The sequence below is a fragment of the Castor canadensis genome, chromosome X (assembly GCF_047511655.1).
Source record: "Castor canadensis chromosome X, mCasCan1.hap1v2, whole genome shotgun sequence".
NCBI lineage: Eukaryota > Metazoa > Chordata > Mammalia > Rodentia > Castoridae > Castor > Castor canadensis.
Window position 1 is genome coordinate 52,000,447 of NC_133405.1, and position 12,785 is coordinate 52,013,231.

At 47.6% G+C, this 12,785-nt stretch overlaps 1 protein-coding gene across 1 annotated transcript; it reads right to left on the reverse strand.

Annotated features, from left to right (window-relative positions):
• Positions 1-4,674: 4,674 nt before the first annotated feature.
• Positions 4,675-12,572, reverse strand: LOC109680830 (nuclear RNA export factor 2). The gene is made up of 20 exons (XM_074062237.1): positions 12,538-12,572; positions 12,162-12,315; positions 11,778-11,861; positions 11,561-11,665; positions 11,359-11,439; positions 11,160-11,229; positions 10,909-10,997; positions 10,681-10,788; positions 10,395-10,504; positions 8,831-8,867; positions 8,361-8,429; positions 8,219-8,274; positions 7,976-8,083; positions 7,793-7,851; positions 7,565-7,680; positions 7,427-7,469; positions 6,779-6,851; positions 6,083-6,265; positions 4,848-4,908; positions 4,675-4,719 (listed from the first exon to the last, which is right to left on the reverse strand). The coding sequence occupies exons 1-20, from the start codon at positions 12,570-12,572 to the stop codon at positions 4,675-4,677; spliced, it is 1,686 nt and encodes a 561-aa protein (XP_073918338.1).
• Positions 12,573-12,785: the final 213 nt, after the last annotated feature.

Sequence of the window (12,785 nt, forward strand, 5' to 3'; positions counted from 1 at the left end):
ACGTCTTCAAAGTCACAACTGTCTGGAACAGCATGGACCCGCTGGTGCTACAATACAGACTTTACCACAGACTTGACAGGGAAACTTTTTTTTATTATTATTATTTTCACATATGCATACATTATTTGGGTCATTTCTCCCCCCTTCCCCCCTCTCCCACCTTCTCCCCCCTCCCCCACCCTCTTCCCCTTCCCCCCTCCCCCACCCTCTTCCCCTTCCCCCCTCAGTTCAGGGCAGTTGGTGTTCTGCCTTTATCTCTAGTTTTGTTTATGAAAAGATACAAGCCTAATAAGGAAGACAAAGTGTTTTTGCTAGTTGAGTTGAGGATAGCTATACAGAAATACTCCTAGCATTGCTTTTGTGTACATGTGTTATTACCCATGTTGATTCATCTCTAATTGATCTTTACCCTGCTTACTGGTCCCCTTCTCATGATAACCTCTGTTGCTTTAAGGTTTCTGTATTAGCTCCTCTGGAGTGGGGACATCAAACACTTTCATGTTTTGGGTTTTCTACCTATTTCTATATCACCGAAATGTGTCCTCCCCTTATCATGTCATCCAAGTCCAACCACATTGCTGTATTTGCCTTAGATCTAAAGTCTGCATATGAGGGAGAACATACGATTTTTGGTCTTCTGAGCTTGGCTGACCTCACTCAGAATGATGTTCTCTAGTTCCATCCATTTACCTGCAAATGATAAAATTTCATTCTTCTTCATGGCTGAGTAAAATTCCATTGTGTACAAGTACTACGTTTTCTTGATCCATTCGTCAGTGGTGGGGCATCTTGGCTGTTTCCATAACTTGGCTGTTGTGAATAGCGCTGCAATAAACATGGTTGTGTAAGTGCCTCTGGAGTAACCTGAGTTGCATTCCTTTGGGTATAGTCCCAGGAGTGGGATTGCTGGATCATATGGCAGATCTATGTTTATATTTTTAAGAAGCCAGAGTGGTTGCACCAGCTTGCATTCCCACCAGCAGTGTAAGAGGGTTCCTTTTCCCCTCATCCTCGCCAACACCTGTTGTTGGTGGTGTTTTGGATGATGGCTATTCTAACAGGGGTGAGGTGGAATCTTAGTGTGGTTTTGATTTGCATTAGGGAAAAGTACTATTAATAGTGCCAAAATGTTAACCATGAGGGGGCAAGAGTGCTTGTTAATTATATTTTTTCATTGGAAAATACAATTGAAATTGGTGGTCATTGCTATTTGGTGACTAGATCCACAATTGTTACTTGGTTATCACTTTTTTTCCCTTTTTTGGACAGTACTGTACTGAAGTTGAACTCAGTTCCTTGAGCTTGCTAGGCAGGAGCTGTAACCATCTGAGCCATACCAACCAGCCTTTTGGTTTCTTTATTTTTCAGATAGGGTTTCACAGTTTTGCTCAGGGCTCACCTCTGACTGAGGTCCTCCTGGTCATCTCCTCAGTCACTGGGATTACAAGCATTCCCCACCACACCCAGCTTGCCTATCACTTTTTAGCAAGAGACCTAGGAAGAAGGGAGAGAAGACTCACACTGTGGAATCCCACAGGGGAAACTTCTGGAAGTTATATAGCAAAGGAAGCACTAAGTGTTGATGCAGACAGGGTCCACAGACATTGAATGATGTGACAAGAGGTTTCCTTAGGCCCTCAATCAGGTTAAAAATAGATAACGGCAAGTGTGTGATTATAAATGTGAAGCTATGTGTAACATCCTTTTAATGTTACAATATATTTAATAGTTGTTAATGTAAGGAAATATATTTTGTGGCATTAGTTTTATAAAGCACACCACAAATAAGTTTTTTGTCCTATGCTGACATAGTTTTTATCTTACAGAATTTGCTACTTAAAAATCAGCATAAAGTTCCTCCAGCCCTTGACTCTGGAGAAATTTTTCTTTTTTATTAATTTTGTTTTTTTATTATTCATATTTGCATACAATGCAAATCTCCCCCCTTCCCGCACCCTTACACCTCATCCCTTCCCTCTCTCCCCACCCGCTCGTTACCAGACACAAACTATTTTGCCCTTATCTCTAATTTTGTTGTAGAGAGAGTATAAGCAATAATAGGAAGGACCAAGGGTTTTTGCTAGTTGAGATAAGGATAGCTATACAGGGAGTTGACTCGCATTAATTTCCTGTGCGTGTGTGTTACCTTCTAGGTTAATTCTTCTTGATCCAACCTTTTCTTTAGTTCCTGGTCCCCTTCTCCTATTGGCCTCAGTTGCATTAGTTTCTCTGCGTTGAGGGCAACAAATGCTATCTAGTTTTTTAGGTGTCTTACCTATCCTCAAACCTCCCTTGTGTGCTCTCGCTTTATCATGTGATCAAAGTCCAATCCCCTTGTTGTGTTTGCCCTTGATCCAATGTCCGCATATGAGGGAGAACATATGATTTTTGGTCTTTCGGGCCAGGCTAACCTCACTCAGAATGATGTTCTCCAATTCCATCCATTTACCAGCGAATGATAACATTTCGTTCTTCTTCATGGCTGCATAAAATTCCATTGTGTATAAATACCACATTTTCTTAATCCATTCGTCAGTAGGGGGGCATCTTGGCTGTTTCCATAACTTGGCTATTGCGAACAGTGCCACAATAAACATGGGTGTGCAGGTGCCTCTGGAGTAACCTGTGTCAGTCTTTTGGGTATATCCCCAAGAGTGGTATTGCTGGATCAAATGGCAGATCAATGTTTAGCTTTTTAAGTAGCCTCCAAATTTTTTTCCAGAGTGGTTGTACTAGTTGACATTCCCACCAGCAGTGTAAGAGGGTTCCTTTTTCCCCGAATCCTCGCCAACACCTGTTGTTAGTGGTGTTGCTAATCATGGCTATTCTAACAGGGGTGAGGTGGAATCTTAGTGTGGTTTTAATTTGCATTTCCTTTATTGCTAGAGATGGTGAGCATTTTTTCATGTGTTTTTTGACCATTTGAATTTCTTCTTTTGAGAAAGTTCTGTTTAGTTCACTTGCCCATTGCTTTATTGGTTCATTAATTTTGGGAGAATTTGAACTCTGGAGAAATTGAAAGAGACATTGAACTGTATCCTGCCACAAGATAAGCACTCAACCGATGTTGAAATATTCTCCACATTTGTCAAGGCTTGTTTATATTTTAAAATACGACGTGCATATTCTTAAGAAAATAGGTTTTTCAAAAATCAGGTCATGTTGTACATTTTGTTCAGTACCTTGCTTATGTATTTACTTGTATATTTCAGTACTTTCAATTATATTTTCTTGGTGATACTGGGGTTTGAACTTGCACTTGCTAGGCAAGAGCTCTACCACTTGAGCCATGTCCCCAACCCTCTTCTACTTTACTTTTCAGACGGGGTTTCACATTTTTGACCAGGGCCAGCCTGGACTGTGAGCCTCCTAGTGACTCCTCCCAGGGAGCAAGGAAAACAGGCAAGATGAACGATGCCCTAATCTTTTCCATTTCTTTAATTTTTAGTGTAGTTGAGCAATTTTACATATGTCTACTGCCATTCATTTCTGTTCTCTTAATTACCAACAGGTATAGGTTGACATGATTCATTTGGCTATTACTGTTGTTTGGAAGTAAAAGTAGTTGGCTGAAACCTTTCCTCAAGAACATGCACATGGAGCATCCGATGTCAGCTCTGTGAAGAATGCATGGGCCAGACAGACTGAATCCCTCTCACCTGACAGGCACTAGCACTAATGTAGTGCTCCATGCACAGCACATTGAAGAAGGTGAGGGGGTGGGACGGTGGTTGGAGAGAAAGGTGGATGCATGAGGACATCTGTGAAAAGGCCCATTCCCCATCCAGCTTTGTGCAAATCACAAAAGGATCATGGTATGGTTTATGAAAACGTTCAAATGATTAGGAATGAGAAGTAAAAGATGTGAGCCCCCACTTTCCCTCTCTCTCCCACAGCCCTCACTAGCCAGCAGTCATCCCTTGGGAAGCTCCTTTGTGTGTGTGTGTGTGTGTGTGTGTGTGTGTGTGGAGGGGGGGTAACTGGGGTTTGAACTCAGAGCCTCATGCTGGCTAAGCAAGTGCTCTACCACATGAGCCACTCCACGAGTCCTGTTTTGTGTTGGGTATTTTCGAGATAAGTCTCATGAACTGTCTGCCCGGGCTGGCTTCAAACCGAGATCCTTCTGATCGCTGCCTCCTGAGTAGCTAGGATTACAGGCGTGAGCCAGCAGCGCCTGGCTTTGAAGCCTGTCTTGTGCCAGGTCACATGCCTGCTTCTGCAGGCCTCTAGGTAGAGCATCCAACAGAGTCACATGGTCTCCAAAGGCTAATCATGTATCCTTTCTCACGGGAATGTATTCACAAAGTAGCCATGGAGGCAAGTTTGATGGATCTGCTTACACACACAGCCAGACATGAATGGGGTTGGAGTAGAGGTGCGCAGGGGTTTCAGTCCTGGCCCTGCTGGCTCATCGTTGGGGCAGGATAAGCACAACCCAGGACACAACGTGCAATGTGCAATATCCTCTTTATTATAAAAATAAACAGGCATCTTCAGTGGGGGGAAAATACACAGAACAATTGGCCCTTTGGGTGGCTATGTTACATGGCCTACAAGTTAACTTTGGATTCTTGGTCAGCCCAGCCTCCAACCCCAGTCATGGGCATGGCCTTAAGTTCATTTCAGAGAAACGATGATGTGGATGAAGAGGAAGATGGCATCCAAGGGCTCCTCTTAGGGCATTTTTGTGAAGGCCTCCTCTGGGATCTTGCCCTCAGTCTGGAGGGAAGGAATTGGGATGTGAGAAGAGCCGGTTGCCCCGAGTTCCATCCCCAGCCCACCCGGCTTCCATTTTCCCAAAGCCCCAGAGACACCCATCTTTCACCCACTTGATTCCCAGACCTCACCTGGAGCGTAGTGAAGATCTGACCTGCTCTGGTGTAGTTCCATTCATTGTCCTCAAGGCACCTGTGGTGGGAGAAGAACAGGTGATCTCCATTACTAACACAGGACAGAAGCACTAATCGGGTGATCTCCATTACTAACACAGGTTAAGCACTAATCACCACTTAACCTGTGCTACTCATTTGCTGGGACACATGGCCAGGATGAGCACCATCGTAATGAAGAAGAAAGACCTTGTGGAAACCAAAACGTCTGTCACTGACATTCATGCATAGTCAAATCCAAAGCAGAAGAACAGAGGTGTTCAAAACAGTGAAGGAGCTTAAAAATGCACTGATTTTCAAAAAGATGCTCAAGAAAATAACAAAAGGAAATTCAGAAATAAAAATTTCCCAATCAATTTTAAGTTGAAATATAAGACACACATCACATTTACTATCTGAAGGCATACAACTCAGTGGTTTTCTAGTATAGACACAAGATTGTACAACCACCCCACCTATCTAATTCCAAAACATTTTTATCACCTCAAAAAGAAAACCCATAGCTATCAGAGATCACTCCCCAGTGATCACAGACCCTGGAACCTCCACTCTGATTTCAGTCTCTGTGGACCTGCCTATTCTGGACATTTCATATAAAGGGAATCCTAAGACCTGCCATCATTTGTGACTGGCTTCTTTCACTTGGCACAATGTTTTCAAGGTTCATCCATGAACATGAGATGTTTTTCCATTTACTTAGGTCTTCTTCAATCTTTTTGTTTTCAATCACATTTTTTTGCAGAGTATGAGATTTGAGCTTCTTTTGCTACATTTGTTCCTAAGTGTCTTACTCTTTTTGATGCTATTATAAATGGACTTGATTTCTTAAATTCATTTTCGGGTTGTTCATAGCAAGTTCGTGGAAACATGTATGATTTTGTACATTGCTCTTATATTCTACAACCTTGCTGAACTTGTTTATTAGTTTCTCTTGGTTTGTTTGATAGATTCTTTTGGATTCTCCATACAGAAGGTAATGTCATTTGAGCATTATACGATTTTTAAAATTCTGCACATGCACCGGTATAACAGTATGACATTTTTTTCATGGGCCCCTTTTTCAGGGAAACAAAATATCTGCCCAGTTATTTTTCCTAAATCTCCTGTGAGTTTTCGTCATTCATCTTCCAGCTGTCTCACCTGCACGCCCCCCACCCCGCCCCACCTCCTCTCACACGTATACCAGCACTCACTTCTGGGACCACTCGACTTTCATCCCAGACTGGACGGAAAAAGCCTGCACCATTTGCTGCTGCTCTTGAGAGAGGGTGGGCTTGGAGCTGGAGCAGATTGTGGGCAACGGGATGGGGCAAACTCTCCGGATCTCATCAGGGTTGGCGTTCCTCACAAACAGCTGGTCATTCACGATGCATAGACTGTAGGAAAAACAGTCCCTGGAATGACTGGGCAGGAAGACAACTCCCCACAACCAAAAACAGGATCCTTTTTAACCACCGCCACTCAGCAACTGAGTTCCTTTTGTATCCCTATTTTACCTGCCTTCTAGATTCCTTGGCTGGGACCCGGAAGTTCCACTTTGGGAGAGATTGTCTATCAGTTTCACTGGATTTGTAGATTTAATCTACACATGCTTTACATGCATTTATCCTACCCAACAACGTGAGGACACGTGGATACTCTTATCCTCGTTTTCAGAAGAAGACTGACTCACAGAGAGGTCAAGTAATTTGACCAAGGTGACAGGCAGTGAGTGTGCTGCTGTCAAGGAAAACTGGTATTCCAACTCCAGAGCTCCTTCCTCTTAACCACTTGGATATACCTGCTGACCTTCCACAATACTGAGAATACCCCGAGGACAACATCACCACATTCACACACCACTGGCCCCAGACTGGGATTGGGGTTTCCACCCACAGCACAGTACTTACCTTGAATTGCTGCCAGGGGTAGCAATGAAGGTCCGCGTGAAGGCACGAACACATCCCTGGGACTTTCCTTCCACTTCAAGGACAACAAACAATACGTCCTTAGAGTTGCACATGCTTTACATGCTCAAGCTGCATTTCCCACTCAGAGTCTTATACCGCAGGGGGCCAGACACAGATAATTGGGCACAGGAGGGCATGGTGGTAATTTGAGGGCAACAATAGAAATAATCCAACCCCAGTGATTGGTTCCCCGTCATTATGTTGGGTCCTGTGAAAATCACTTCAAATGCTCACTTCATCGAATTCCACAGTGGTACAAGAGATTGGGTATTATTAGCCTCACTTTGTAAATGGGGAAATGGAGAGGTTAAATAACTGGTCCAAGATCACAGAGTATGGAACCGGGGTGAGAGCCATCAAACCCCACAGCCTGCGTTCCTAACACCTGAGCTATGGGGCAGACAGACAAGGGCCTAAGTCAGACCGGGATGGTTTGTGGGCACAGTGCGGGCAGCAGAACAGAGGTGGAACAATCAGAAGGAAAGGCACTAGAATCAGGGAAGCTGGGAGAGATTTGGGGGGAGGGAGCATGCCCAATCAGGGGAGGGAGCACCAGAGGATCTGGAGAGGGATTCTACAGAGACTCACCTTCCTTGAACACCCCATTGACAGAAAAGCAGAGCATCGTTTCCTGAAAGGGAAGAACACAAGAGCTCAGGATCCTGCTTAACCTCTTACCCAACTCTAGCTTTCTGAGCCTGTCCCAGGGAAGAAGCAAGTGCTCACCATCTGGAGCCACATGTCCATGAAAAAGGAACTGAAGTCATGCTGAGTTTTGGGCAATACACTGAGGGAGTCCACAATATCAAGTTTCTTGTGCTTCAGCAGCTGCTCCTGCAAGACTGTAGAAGGGAAGAGAAACAAAGATGAGGGGGCTGACACACCCTGGCCTTGGGCCCCCGTGATTGCCCCCTTCACACTCCATTTCCCTGCCCAGTCTTCTCCATCACACACAGGAATCCTTGAGATTCTTCATATTCCTGCTGTGCTTGAAGTAGTCACACAAGCTGTTCCTAGGAGAAAAAGGGGAACAAGAGGCTGTGGTCCAGACTGTGCGGGTATCCCAAGAGCTCACCTGTGCCTGCTGGTGGGGTGGGGCACACTGCTCCAGACAAGAGTCTGAGCTGAGATACTCACGGGTCTGGATCGCTGGGATTGAAGGGAATGGTCAATGAGAAGCAGGCCTCATCGTGGTAAACACTGAGGAGACTCCGTCGATCTCCATAGTCATAGGTCAAGTAATACCTGCAGGGGTGGGATGGGTGGAAGAGGACAGGTCTGTGCCCCAAATGAGACCAGAAAAATCTATGAATAGGCCAGTGCTAAGGCAGCCTAGTCCACCCCAGCTCTCCCCTTCCTCTTGGTCTCAGGGGCACTTACTCTTGCAGGAATCGCAGAACTATATTCTTTAGGGACTCAGATCCCCCATACCCTTCCTGGAATAAAACGTCATTATTTAGATTATGGGGCTGATAATGCCTCCGCAGAACACCACAAATCTCTCTTGGTCCTTCTGTCTCACCTTGTAGGGATTTATTAACACAGGAGCATCGATGTCAATGGCAACTGGTGGGGATAACTCCTGGCCATCCTAAGGAAGGGAAGAGGAAGTTAGCAGTGTAGACCATGGAATTGGCACTGGGTGACCCAGGAGATGAGGAGGCCCAAGGGAGAGCAAAGCCCAGAGGCCAGGTGTGAAATGGCCGTGGAACTACCACAGGCGAGATTACAGCAGGGGTCTGCATGGCAGAGCCCTGGAACTCTCTACTGTTATATGCAACCTTTGCGGGCCTGTGAGTCTCTGTGGGAGAGTGCTTAAGGACGTTTGCCAGAAAGAACATTCGTGTCTTTTTCAGGAACCTGCATCATCTACAATGGATGACGGTCTGACGCAAACATGCAAGCTAGGCAAGAAACAAAGGGCTTCTTGGGGGCAGGTGAGGAGGTCACGTATGTGAGGAGGAGGAGACTGTGACAAAGGTAGGTACTTACCAGGCGTAACAACGTGGGGAAACAATCCCGGATGGCACTGTCCAGACACCAAAAACCAAAAGGCACGATTGACATTTCAGGGTTGCCCAGCCTTTCTCACAGTGGCTCTCCCTCTTGCTCTCTTCCCTCTCCTTCCCCTTCGGTAGCCCTCACCTACACTGCCCTGACCTCCTTCAGCAGGGCCACAAGAAACCCCAGTGGGGGCCCAGGTTCCAGGATTTCCTTCCCTGTGCCTCCCAACCCCTCCATGGAAGGGCTGGAGAGAGCAGGGAATAGGGTGGTGGGAGCCCAGGGCTCTGCCACCTCTCTGAGTACCCAAAGCCAGGCCTTTCCATGTCTCCTGGGATGCCGGGATAGTGAGGTGAGTTAGGCAAGGCCCAGGAGGCCAGGGAGGGCAAGGCAGGAGGATGGCAACAGAAAGAGAGAAAATGTAGGGTAGGGAGAAATTGGGGGGGGGGCACAGGAAACTAGAGACAAAAGAGAAAGAGGAAGAAACACAAAGGGAGGAGTAAGAGGCTCTACTCACCCTGATGCTGGAGGAAAGAGGGGAACAAAGAAGAGTATGACTCCCTTGCTATAGTCCTCTCCTTCACCTCCCACCCACCCTTTCTAGTCCTGGGTCCTGAGGCAGGAATGATAACATACACCAGTTGGGCTGGGCTCCACTGGATGCAGGCCTTTGTCCCCAGTGTGAGCAGAGTCTGAGCTGGGCATGGGAAATGGAGCTTCCCTGGGGGCAAGAGCCATCCCCTGGGACCAGAAGGAGTGAAGGGTCAGGCCCCAGCTCAGCATGGGATGGAAAGTCTGTGGCCTCTCTTACGGTCACTGATTTCTCCCCTGAGTACAGCTCCCTGTGCACCTGCGCCTGTGTGTGTGAGGGCCTTGCCCAAGGAATCATACTTCTCTCTGGCTCTCCAGGGCTCCTCTGAGGGACCAGGGAGGTCGATGTGATGTGGAGGGAGTGAGGGGCAGTGTCCCCGAGAGGCCTGCTTTTCTGTTCTCAGCCTTCTCTGCCCTCTGCCTTCTGCTCCTGTTTCCAGAAGCCCTCTGCTCACCGGTGGTGGCCCACTTCTGAATCTTTGGTCCAGGGAACCCAGGTTTCTCCCCAAGGATGGCAGAGCCCCCAGCAATGACCCACAGCAACGGATGTCATAAAAACAGCCAATCAGGGCTGAGGCCCTCAGCATGGGGCAGCACAGCCTCTATGCCACCCTGAGACGGCGGGCACAGGGGGAGAAATTTTGGGGGACAGGAAATAAGGCCCTTCTCAGGACAGGGGAGGAAGGCCAGCCCCATCTGTGAGAGGCACAGGAGGGCATGCTGGAGGAGGCCGCATGCGCAGAGGTGGGAAACCCACCTCAGGTGAAATGTGGGGCAGGTCAGAAGGAAAGGATACCTGTGAGCATGGCTGAGGACCCAAAACGGTAAGAGGGCGGGGCCTGTGGTCCTCCCAGAGGACCATGGCTGCCTCCTCCCTTAGAGGGGGTCCATCAGGGGCATCTCAGGCTCCCGGGGGCCTCAGGATCAGGAGAGTGGACGGGCATTATTACTAGGCATTATCTACCTTACATAGACAGATTGGTCCAGGAAGATCCTGCAAAAGGGGTTCCCTTCTAACCACAGCTCTTCCAGCTTCATCCCTTTCAGCTTGTTCAATTCCAAGGCCGACTTCAGCTAAGAAAGACCGGGAGGGAACCAGTAAAGGAGTCCCGGGGAAAGAGAGACACCTGGGGCCTGCACTCAACGTCCCCACCCTCACCCTCAGGTACCTTTGTCTGCCTCGTGCCATCACCCCGGTGTGCACCATCACCTGCCCTCAACCCAAATTTCAGGTGGTTCCCCCTTCTCACCTGGTTTTTGGAGAGGTTCAGGATCTTGACTTGGGGAGCCTTCTCTACCACATCGGACAGGCCATCCAGCCCATACAGTTTGTTGTTGCACAAGTTCAAGGATGACAGCTTTTGGGCAGGAAGAGTTAGAGCAATGGGTGCTACCGAGAGCCTCAGAGACAAAGCCGCCCTGCACCCCATCCCTTCCATCCCGATATTCAAGCACCAGCACTGGGACTAAGGCCTCACCTCAGGGAAATTCCTTTGAATGATCTGCAGAGTGGCAAACATGCAGTATCTTCGATTCAGGACCATGTCAATTTTTTGGCCCTTCAAGTCTTCGGGAATCCAAGAGAGGGGAAATCAGAAGGCTGAGAGGGATCTTGCTGGACCAGTGCCAGCAATGACCCCTCCACCAAGTTGCTGTCTGTAACTGGTCTTTCTCCCAGGCAGACCCCCTATGCCCTGACATGCCCCAAAATTACCATGGTCAGCCATACCTGGGTCAAAGCGGAGCTTCTGGAGGTCCAGGGATTGCTGGGAGACATCATATCGTTTTTTCATGGTCAGCTGCACAGACAGAGATGGAGAGAATGGCTCTGAGCTGCAGGGGGTCATGGTGACAGAAACCTCAGGGAGTGGGGGAAGGAGAGATGGGTCTGGGACATGGGCACACAACGTGATTTCAGTTTCCATTACCTTTAGCTGCTCCATTTGTTCTGCTGTGAACTTATTCTGCACAGAGTAAGGTATAGAAGAAGGAATGACAGTGAGAAGTATCTGCAGGAAGCAGAGGTCAGGTTAAGTAGCAGGAACTCTAATCCCAAAGATGGCAACCAGCCACTGGCCTGTCCTCCCACCCCATGACTAGGTACAGAGAATGAATGCCTCCAGCACACACCTTTCGGCCCTGTTCATTACAAATCCGGTAGCTGACATCCTTCAATGCAGAGGCAGCCCTAGCATCCTGGACAAAGAACCGGGCCCGATTTTTGTCATAGTGGAACTACAGACAGTGGAAGGCAGAAACGACGGTGTTAGAGGCCAATGGCCCCTGCTGAGCCTGGCCTCTCCCCCTCCCCTGTGCCCACTCATCCTGCTTCACCATCCCCTCTTACGTCGATGGGGGTGAAGGGCACAATGCAATGTCTCTGGATTGAATTCATTAGCCATGTCTTGTCATACTTTCTCCCAAAGGGGATCTAAGGAGGAAAAAGAAGGGATAGGAGAGAAGAGAAACAAAGAAAAGAGAGAGCATGGAATTAGGATGGAGAACAGCCCCAACCAAGTGTTCTTTCCCGACCTTCTAGCTGGCTTTAAAGAACTTCTAACGGGACCACTGACATGGTTCCTTTTTGTGTGCCAAATACGGATTTCCTAAACTTCTTTCCCTTCATTCAGAAGTTCTTCTCCAAGTAACCAGCTTACAGTGCTGAATGTGATAGTCCTTGTCTTAGGTTTCAGAACATTCTACCTACTGCAGACTTTGCCAAGACACTCACTGTGACCTTGAACCAGCTCTGCATGGCTCCATCTTGAGTGTCCTGCTCCATCTCTCTCTCTCTACGGTTTGTATCCCTCCACACAGCAACATGGATTTTGCCTTCATTACGCCATTTCCTTCTCTGCTTGTTGCATTGGGTGGCATAAGGACTGCTGTGGAAGGGAGAGAAGGGGGGGTGTCCATAAACGCTAACATAGTCTTCTAAGCACCCTTCCCTCACTGATACCAGGGCTACAATTAGGACTGCTCAACCAGTGTTCCACATCTACCATTCGTCTCTTTTCCAAGTGAAAGAAGATGATGACCAGAGAGAGTGAAAGAGTAGCACAGTCCTAAGGGCTGCTACATCCAAACCAGGCTGCCTGGTCACTTACTATCTGACTTTGGGGTCCTCATGGACATCCCTCATCTCCACGTTTCCATCATCCTCCTGCAGTTTTGAAGGCGGGAGGATGTACCCGTTATGCTTCTCCTCGTAGTGGCCATTCCTCCTGCCAAAACTACCCTGGAAAGATCTCCCACTTCTCTTTCTTCCTTGAAGAACACTGCTGTCACCACTGTGTTCTGAAATTGGGAACAACAACAACAACACAAGTTTAAAGACACACCCACGGTCCACTTA